Source organism: Lycorma delicatula, chromosome 2 (assembly GCF_047948215.1).
Source record: "Lycorma delicatula isolate Av1 chromosome 2, ASM4794821v1, whole genome shotgun sequence".
Classification (NCBI taxonomy): Eukaryota; Metazoa; Arthropoda; class Insecta; order Hemiptera; family Fulgoridae; genus Lycorma; species Lycorma delicatula.
Genome location: NC_134456.1, coordinates 98,755,304 through 98,766,280, shown reverse-complemented (window position 1 = coordinate 98,766,280; position 10,977 = coordinate 98,755,304). Strand labels below are relative to the sequence as shown.

At 31.9% G+C, this 10,977-nt stretch overlaps 1 protein-coding gene across 1 annotated transcript; it reads right to left on the bottom strand.

Moving 5' to 3' along the window:
- Positions 1–8,806: 8,806 nt before the first annotated feature.
- LOC142319918 (uncharacterized) lies at positions 8,807–10,534 on the bottom strand. Its single transcript, XM_075357592.1, has one exon. The coding sequence runs from the start codon at positions 10,532–10,534 to the stop codon at positions 8,807–8,809; it is 1,728 nt and encodes a 575-aa protein (XP_075213707.1).
- Positions 10,535–10,977: the final 443 nt, after the last annotated feature.

Sequence of the window (10,977 nt, the reverse complement as noted above, 5' to 3'; positions counted from 1 at the left end):
TCTAATAAAAGTGTATGGCGTAAACACGCTCACAAATTTCAAAACGACAGCCGTGTCAATTTTTTAATCCTTCATATTGTACTACTCAGTGTTATCATATTACACTTTATTTGTTAAAGCGTAAAGCATTTTAAATGAACAAAATTACACCTTAGTTTTGAAAATCGCTTGACAAAATAAACAACTTATTACAGAAAATGTATGACAATTTTCTCTCAGATTTCATCTTTTCCTCTGTTAAGTCAGGTACTCTTTTAATTCATTTACAATTATTTTTCTTAAAAAGAGTTTTTCTATAAAATCACAAATTTAATTTTAAATACATTATTTTAATAGATTTTACTTGCACTTTTTATTTTCCATTGAGCTGCAGTTAAAATGAAAAACCTTCACAACCAGCATATTTAGAGCAAGGAGAATCCCCATACTTTCTATCGTAGCAGCTTTCAACAATGATTTTCGCAAAACATGTAGACAGAAATTGTTAGACTATCTGGAGAACCATCTAAACAGAGAAAATTATCTCGATTGTTTGATAGAAAATTTTTCAAATCTGTTGAAAGACCTATCTCTGGAAGTAAGATAAATATATGGTTTCACCATGATGGTGCTCCAGTACATTTCAATCTTTGTAACAGATTGCCTGCATGAAACGTTTCCTGAAAAATGAATAGATTGCAGTAGGCCGGTATCATGGCCTGCCCCATTACCCGACTTCACATCACCGGCTACCTCCACACAAGCTTTTCCCTTTCTAATTATACTGCATATACAAAAAAAAAGATATCGGGGGTCTTAATTTGTAATAATATCTCTTTGATGAGGTATACAGGGTTGATTTGAGGCTAGAACAAAGAGCAAATAGGACAGTTATAGTCATACATTAGATTGATTTCCTTTATTTCTGCTTGGCAGCGCCACAATAAAGATGGCAACAACTGAACAGAAAGCCTTATGTGTTTTGCAGCTAAATATGAATTTGTAGTTATAGAAACTTTAAATCTGTGTTCTGTAGAAAGTTTAATTGTAATCCTCCAAGTGACCATAAATTTTTTTATGGCATAAGCAGTTTAAAAGGACCTATTTAAAATGTCTGTGTAAAGGGAAGAGTACAGGACATTCTAGGGTGTCTGAAGGAAATATTGAACATATCGGGGAGTATTTCTTTTTTGACCTAAAAAGCCATAAACTAATGATGCCAATAATGTCATTGTGGAGTATATATAAAGGAAATGCTTATATATCCATCCATACCATTTACAACTACAGGCTTTGAAGCATGCTGTACTTCGTAATTGAAATGTAACGTGAAGATGACAACTTTCTTGATCATACTGTGTTTAGTTCAATATTCATCTTAGTGAAAAAATTAAGACACATAATATCTATATATGGGGATCAGAAAATCCCCATGAACTCTTACAATGCAAAACAGGCACCCCAAAATTAAATGTTTTCTGTCTAATATCCTGAAGGTAAGTTTACAGGCCATTCTTTATCACTGAAGCAAGCAAAACAGGAGTTGCTTATTCGGATATGCTTTGCATGCTTGACTCTTAACTCAACTGCAAGATGAACCAGAAAATTTATTTGGCAATAAGATGGTGCGCCTTCTTAGTGACGTAATTTGTGCGATTGGTTGAATGACGTTTTCTCCATCTGTTGGATTGGTTGGCATGGACCTAATTGGCAGTCAATTTTCTCAGAATTTTGCAAACATAATCCCACTTCATATTAAGTTTTTTTTTTTACAGTACATGCCTGCATGTTTATCTTACCGTTTTGCTTTTTAAATTCCCCCATCACAAAAATTGAAAACATGTATCTTTTCATTTATTGCAAATCCATATAAACATAGGCCTGGAAATGCTTTATTTTCAGTTATAGCGAGAAAAAAAATTACATCCTGATTTCTGTTAAGTATAAAATGAACCCATAATTAAATTCTTGGAAGTTAAATTAAGAAATAAATTTGAGGTTTCATATGGTTTGATCTGAAAAATTGAATAAAAGAGGGCCCAGAACTATTATTTTTAAGAAATTTATTATAAAATACAAAAAGTTGGTGCACTGAAACAAATTTTATGTTTGATGTTAACTTCCTTTAATATCTAGCACAGGTCACATTATTTCTTCCCGAATTACTATATTATTTAAACAAGTAAATATCCTTAACCATCAGTTTACAAAAAAGCTGTCTTAAATTTTTTCTGCTGTTAAGATTTTTTATTGATTTTCAAAGGGAATTATACTCCATAAATTTAGTTTTACATAAAATAGGTTACATGGCAACTGATTTTATTTTGATATATTTTAATTAGATCAGTTATTATGTGTATAAATCAGATTATTTTTTACTAGTGAATTAAAAACATATCAATGTTTTTTATAAAACAGCCTTCTTTTAAGTCATTTAAACTTAACCCAGGCTGCCTATAAAATACTAGACAACAATCTCTGAAGGATAATCTTAAAAATTAAAAATAATTTTCTATAAAACATCTGGTTCTCCATTTTTTTGTTTTCTTTTATAATTAACAACCTTTTAATCCATTAAATATTTATTTGTTTATAGTTATATATACAAATGTGGGTGTATGTCAAAACATAATTTTTAATGGTAAAAATAGATCTGTAAATAGTATTTGAACCTTATGGAATAAAAATAAACTCAAAATTTGAAAGATTAAAACTAAAAATTAGGCATTTGAAAAACCTTTTACTTTTTATCCTCACTTTAACAAATTTTGGTTAATCTAACATTGCTGCAAAATTCAGGTTCAAGATTTCAACCTGCTAAAGTATGCTAAATTTTTAACTTTTCCCTTTCTTGTGAAGTTTCCTCTTGGTTTAAGAAGAGGATGCATGAATTAATAATTACATTCAAGAAAGTGTTTACAAAGTATTTACAGATACTTAATCACAAATCAGCTGATTTCAAAATCGAGAGTTCTAAGGTTCAAATCCTAGTAAAGGCAGTTACTTTTATATGGATTTGAGAACTAGATCATATACTTATTTATGAGTCAATTGTATTTAAAAAAAGGTAAAAATTTAATAGTAAAATAAATTTTCAAATAAATAATATCAAAAAAGTGTTTCCATGGAAAGTATATGGAAATTCTCTGACTGAAAATTTAAACATAACTTAAATAAAGAGTCTATTTTGAATTAATTTTGTTGAACATTAAAAAAACAGTACATATTGATATCTATAGCCTAGAATATTCAAGTATGTAATAAAAGCAAGGAAGAAAGCACACTGCTCATTGAAATTTCTAATGTTAATACTAAAGATAAGGCCATGTATTTATAGGAGCTTATAGCTGATATTATCATCTATAAATTCTATGACTAAGAATCATTAAATCAATTATAGAAGATTAAAGAATCATTAAATCATAGCAATTAGTGAATGTACCTTTGAGAAGAAGATATTGTAAGTACTCCATGCAAGCAAATATTAAATATAGAAAGACCAGTCAAAGGATTCAACATGGAGAAAATAAATTCATCATCTTAATCTTTTATTGGTGTGGAGAGCGATTAGGGTGCCAACTGATAAATTATTTATCAGAACAACAGAAAGTTACATGTTAGACATTGAGTAAAATATACCTAAAAGCAATGAAAAACCAAATCTGGTCGTACAGTAGAAACATTTCCCTCAATCTTCTTAAATTGCAATACTTTCTCATAGAATTATCCCATGATGTCACTAACTCCTATACGATAAACTCCAAACATGTTAATAAGCAGTCCGCTCCTACAATTTTTCATCATAATAAGAGTAGAATTATTTCATAATATACGGGTAGTTTCATTGTTTTGTAAATCCTACCTGTGTGATTACATTCTCCGTCCACTCCAATATTCACACCCCCACCAAGTATCTTTCCATCATAGTACTTCTTTTAGTAATTGTATATTTTAAGTATACAAAAGTAAATGCAAGGCAGATAACATATAATATAAAAATGCTATTAAATAATAGCTAAAATATAAGGTTGGAGCGTAGAATATCATAAGTTGTGATAATTTGAAGGACTTGTCAAGTTTAAATATATCAGGAAATAGTGAGTTAAGAAAATGCTTATTGGCAGAATAGAAAAGGATAAATTTGAAGCCCATGATAATATTGAAATTTATGCTCCCACCTCTGCAACACAAAATGAATTGTGAAAAAAAGATAAATGAAGAAATAGTTTTTATAATGTAAGAATTGATGAAACCTTAACGTTAAAGAGGAAAGCAAAGAAAAGTAATTAAGAGTATGAATTAAAAGCTTAATTCCTTCTTGATATATAAAGGAGGAATTAAGCTTTTCCAATTTTTTTATTTAAAACACTGCTTATGAAAAATGTTTTAAATAAATGCCATTAAGGGAAAAACACTCATGTGGACCCAGGGAATCGATTAATATCCCCAGATAGAATTAATGAAACAACTTTCTAAAGATCCTGTAGTTCACTTCATTAACATGTACATGTTTTGAGGGTCACTCAGCCTTATACTTTACTTGATTGATAGATTACAGACTTAATTTTTTATAAAAACAGTTAAGAACATTTATCATGTAAATGTATAAACTTAAATAAATATCGCTATTTTATGTAATTTTTGTTGGGACATTTTGAATCTTATAACCTGAAAAACAAATGTTACCATTTTATCATGACTAATGGGTTACGAGGGACTTGAAAACCCCTCAGTTAATTTTTCACATATCCACAAAATCTTGTTACTCTATGACTTGAAAATATTTTTTCAACTAAGGATTTTAAATATATGAGTTAGTTATTGAAAATGTTATACATTTATAAATAAAAGAATAAAATAAACAAAGATTTTAGAAACAATCCACCCATTTTTCTTACAACTACATACATTTATAATATAACGGATACTGAAAAAATGCACATACACACATACAAACATTAATCCTACATATAAATATATATTACAAATATATATATATACACACAGGTGATTTACTCATACAAAGAATACTGGTGAAAATAAAAAAGAAAGTTCATATAAACATAGATTTGGGAACAACCTGTTAATGAGTGGTGTGTGCCAATTGGCAAAAGATTTTGCTTTTATTTCTGCAACTTCAGTAAAATTAAGCAACATATTACAAATATATATAATATGTATTTGACATATAATCCTGCACAGCAAGAACAACAATCTCTCTGGAAATGAAAATGTAATTCAGCACATTGAACATAGCATGGGCATCAGTACAAGAAGAAGTTTTTATCGCCCTGGTTTATAAAAAGTAAGGTATGGTCAATACTTATGCTAATACCTGTATTGGCATAAGTATTCACCATCTAATAGTATTTAGTGAGAATCTTTTGGGTGCTTATCAGATTTTTCTTAAGGGTTTCAACTAAATGTGTTAATGCACATACAGAGCACTATATTCTAAATCAGACCAAGCAATTTCAGTTTGTAAATTTAACCACTGAAACTTACTAACTTTATCAAAACTGGTTCTCCACAACTCTAAGTATTGGATACTAGAATTATAAAATTTGTCTATGCTTGAGAAGAATTTTTGTTCTTGAACATCATTATTTTCTTTTAGAGTGCATAGCAATTCTTTGGCAAAAGATTGTATAAATTTGTGGGTTTTTCTTTCCTGAAGTTGACAAATTAATTCAGAATTTGTCTGAAATGCTTCTGACTTAGTTTCCAATTTCAGAACTACATTATTAAATAACTGTGGAGTACCATATAAAAATTTCAAAAACAGTTCACTTCAAAAAAATCAATTAAATATGATTTTAGGCCATCAAAAATGTAAAGAATTCTTCCTGTTGCAGGTAACAAACTAAGGAGAATATTTTCTCATAATGAGAACAACATTATCTCATTATGAGATAATATTTTTTGTTATCTATTGCCACAAATTCACAGAACTCAAGTTTCGTTACTCTTACTGTATATATGTGAAAATATTTATACATTTTTATAACAACTTTTATGTACAGGGGTAGAGAATCACATGCTGTTTGTACTGAATTGTATAGAATGTGGCCTGAACAACCCCTAAAATAGATCTATCTACATCACTTTGAACTTTTCTAAACACATTTTCATTCCCCTTTCTCACACCACTAAAATTACACTGCAAAAGACGAGTCAAAATTTGAGCAGTTTCACCAGACACTTCATCGAAATTTAAAAGTTTAACTTGAATTCCCTCCTCCAGACTGAAATATCATACAACAATCGGAACAAGTTTTACTTGACTTCTGTTTGAGTTATCCATCGTTAGTGAATAATCACTGTTGAAAAACAGTGATTATTAAAATTTAGGGTCATATAACTTTGCAGTCTGATGTTTTGAAACTGAGTTCATGTCTAGCAGTGTGGTATGAAAATGTAGCTTCTTTAGCAGCACACTCCAGATCACTGTTATTGTTATTCCCATTTTTGGCTAAAAAAAATCTCTTATGTTTGCTGAAGCAGTAGCATTAATAGCACTCGTGTTAGCTGTTTTCACCTGTTCTTAAATTATCACCCTTTCCTTTATGCGGAACAGAAAATTCTACAGTACACAGTGTGCAATAAATACGTTCATTGTTACTGTAATTACACAATTTCAAAAATTTTAATCCCTGTTCCAGGTTAACATTAAACACACAATTTCTTTTTCCCATTGCTAACGATAAGACAAAAAACGAATAGAGATATAGACGAGTTAGTTCATGATACACAACATAACCACATTGCCTCTGGTGTGCTGCCGAAAGACTAAGTAAAAAGTTGTGGCGAGAGAGGGAGCTGCAAGGTCGGCTGAGAGATGCACTGCCGTAAGAGAATGTTTAAAAAGGCGATGTCGAACATATGGTCTAAAATTAAAAAAAATTCTTTTCAGTCATAAAATTCTCAAACCCCGGACATTACCCTGGACAGCACTAAAAAACCAGTACTCCCCGGGCTAATACCGGACTTATGGTAAGCCATAAGTGTGAGAAAATAATGAGATTGGTAACACTGCGAGCGATCTGACAATGCTGTGTCTACCGGTTTGTTCAACTCTTCCACATGCTCAGTACGAGTTTCAACAACATTATTCATGACAGCGCCATCAGTGAAGTTGGGTGTTACGAAAATGGAGCATCGGAATTTAGAGCGACGTTGTGCAATCAAGTTTTGTGTTAAACTTGGGGAATCCGCGAGTGTGAGCTTTGAAAAATTGAAACAGGCCTATGGGGGACATTGCTTATCAGGAGCACAAGTTTTCCGCTGGCACAAATCATTTTTGGAAGGCCGAGAACACGTTGAAGATCAACCACGCTCAGGTAGACCTTCGACTTCAAAATCTAACGAAAACGTTGAGCGTGTGAGAGTTCTTGTGAGATCAGACCGTCGTTTAACAATAAGGATGATGAGTGAACAGTTAAATTTAAACGCTTTCACCGTACATCAAATTTTGACAGACGATTTGAACATGCGAAATCGGTGCCGAAAAACCTCACAACGGAACAGAAGGACAATCGAAGAAACCTGTGCGTTGATCTTCTTGAGAGGATTGACAACGACCAAGAATTCTTCAGTCGTGTGATCACATGTGATGAATCCTGGATATTTGAGTACGATCCTGAAACGAAGAGTGGCACATTCTGTCATCTCCTCGACCGAACAAATGTCGAATGAGCAAATCATAAATCAAAACCATGCTGATTTGCTTTGTCAACCAAGTGTTTTACAAAGGTGTTCTTGAAAGGCTCAGGAAAAGAGTGATTCGCGTGAGATCAGACATTGCAGACAAGTGGATGCTTCATCATGACAATGCCCCGTGTCACACAGCCATTTCCATCACGGAATGTTTGACCTCAAAACGCATTCGTACGATTCCTCACCTCCCTATTCACCTGATTTTGAGTCCATGTCACTTTTTCCTTTTCCCAAAATTGAAGCATGTCTTAAAAGGACGTCATTTTTTAACTCTGGAGAACATGCAAAAGACTTTGACCGACCAATTAAAAGCCCTACCAGTTGAAGCCTTCCAGCGCTGCTACCAGGAGTGGGAACAATGACTCCGCTGGTGTATAGCTGCCCAAGGGAACTACTTTGAAGGGGATAATATTGTTGTTTGAAAAAAATAAAAACTTTGGTAAGTAAAAAGTCAGTCTCATTACTTTACATACACAAACACACACACACCAGAATATTATTTACAATACTGTTTTTCTTCATAATGATTTAAGAAAAAATTTAAAAACTTGCTGTATACTTTTTAATCATACACTGTATGAGTTTAATTTGTAGATTAATTTGGATTTCAAAAGACTTTTACATCCATATCCTTAATTTACCTCCGTACGGGGAGATGTTTGGAAAAGTAATGGTAGAATATTCTATTGTCACCCGACCTTAGTAATTGTGCAAAATTTCATCAAACGGCAAGGTCAGTAAGTAGGTTAAATTAAGGATGCAAGATGATTTGACAAACATGAAAAAAAACATTGTGAGTTAAAACAAAGCAAGTAAAAACACTGAATAATTTTTATACAAATCCGAGGTGAAAGAAGTTACGGAAAAACTCCAATAGGATAGTGTACATAATTCACGAGGAAAGCAATCAAATGTGAGAACGTTGTCATTGTTTGAAGGTTAAGAAATTAGCACAAAATAAAAAAACTTTACCAAAGAAATGATATATTTAAATAATACATATGAAGATTTATAAACAACACATAAGACAATGCTACAATGCAATATTCTTCTCAAATTTACCTTTTTTTTTTAATTTTACAGTTTTTTTTCTGCCTATATACAGCAAAATTTAATAAACAACTTCCGAAAGATTTGGTTTCTTTTTAATTATTACTCCAAATTTATAGATAGTAGTATTTTGATATTCATTTCCAGGATAAAGAATATAATTAACGTAATCTTTTTTTCTGGCAACAGGTTCAGGATAATTTTGTGGAACTATTCGAATACCACCATGCCGTACATATTTTGCACCTCCTTTCCCAATTATTGGCCCATACTCTTCTGGTTGGTCAAATGTTTGTGATTGAAAAGATTTTTCCCGATTACCAGATATTTGTGATTGAAAAGATTTTTCGTGATCAGATCTTTGTGATTGATTGTCAGATTCAGCTTTTTGCGACTGAAAGGATTTCGGCTGATTGTCAGATCTTTGTGACTGAAAGGATTTTGGCTGATTGTCAGATCTTTGTGACTGAAAGGATTTTGGCTGATTGTCAGATCTTTGTGACTGAAAGGATTTCGGCTGATTGTCAGATCTTTGTGACTGAAAGGATTTCGGCTGATTGTCAGATCTTTGTGACTGAAAGGATTTCGGCTGAAAATCAGATTCCTCCGGGATTTCGGATTTTTTACTCTCTTCAAGAGCAGCGATATACTCTTGTTGCTGCTGTAAAATAGAGACTGGATCGTGACACCAGCAGGTTATTGGATGACCCAGTACAAGATTTGGATGAGCATGTAAGTTGTTTTGCGTGTATACTAAAACTCCTGGTTGGTCAGTTAACACCTCTAAATATCTCCCAGAATTTGGATGCGCTAGTTTTGCAGCAAAAATCACATCATTACTTGATCCACGAGTCAGTCTCATGAAGTGATTGTAACCTCCTCCAGGCACTTTATGAATTATTTTACTCAGATGTCGAGGAATTCTGAAATCAAGAACAGTTTCATTTACTTTTTTCAGCTTTCCTGTCGCCAGCTGTTCCGAATTAACTTGAGCGTATCTATCTGCATTTACCATTAAATAGTGATTATATAATTCAGTCGGTCCTCCCAAATGCGAAGACAAATTCCAATCTACATGTGTACTAATGTCAACCGGGGTCGGTTTTGTACATCTGGCTATAGTTTTAATTATTAACTCATTTTTTGATGTCAATTCATACGAGCGATTAACGAGAACATCTCCTGGAAATCCCTCCTCTAAATCCTTGCTCATATAGCTGAGAAATAATTTATCATCTCTGATGTAAGAGTTCCATAGCACTTTATCAAATCCAATGAAGCCTCCGTTAGCATGATGACCGTTCAAAAAGTTATTTGATACATAGTAATTATCATTTTCTATGTTAAAAACGTATTTTGGAATTATACCAGTAATTCTGCCGACTGTTGCACCAAAATATGGATTTCTAGAGCTGCTGTAGCCTTCAAAGTTCTCATAACCTAACACCACATCATCAAAGTTACCATCTTTATCTGGCATTTTAATAGATGTAATAGTAGCCCCGTATGCCGTAATCTGAACACTTATGTCATTGCTGTTGACAATCGTAAAACGATTAATAACCTTACCATCATTCCGATCATCCTGACTGTTTTTATAAATACCGAAACCATCTTTTATTATTTTACTCTTTGTATTAGAATTACCATATATACGAGATGGAATGCGACAAACCAAAATTTCATTTTGCTTATTCTCTTCATTACTAACATTTTCATCATTCTCAGCTGCAGTTGGTAATGCACCATATGAAATTTCTTCTATAACATATTCACGATTTTTCTCCATAGTAAGTGAAATAAAAAATATATTTTAACAAATTTAATCTGTTAAAAACCCAAAACAATTTTTAGTGTTTTGTTTTGGTTGTACGAAATTACTACAATTTCAACCCAGGATTTAATAACTCATACTTAATTTATTTTCTGAAAGAAATTAATGCATAAGGCTATTTTTGTTTCCAAGCAACATTATAGCAACTATCTGATATAATAATATATGAGATATATATATATATATATATATATATATACATATACATATACATAATATTACTACTACTTTCCGATTATTCCTCTTAAGGAAAGCGCATGAACTTGAGTCAATCATGACTTTATCTCCTTCTTCTCTTTTCTTTTCTTCCTTTCCTCCGTCCATCCCAATTTTGTTCTTGTTGAATTTTCTAATTTAAAATTTCATTTATAAATTTCCTTCTGTCCTTGATTTCTTCT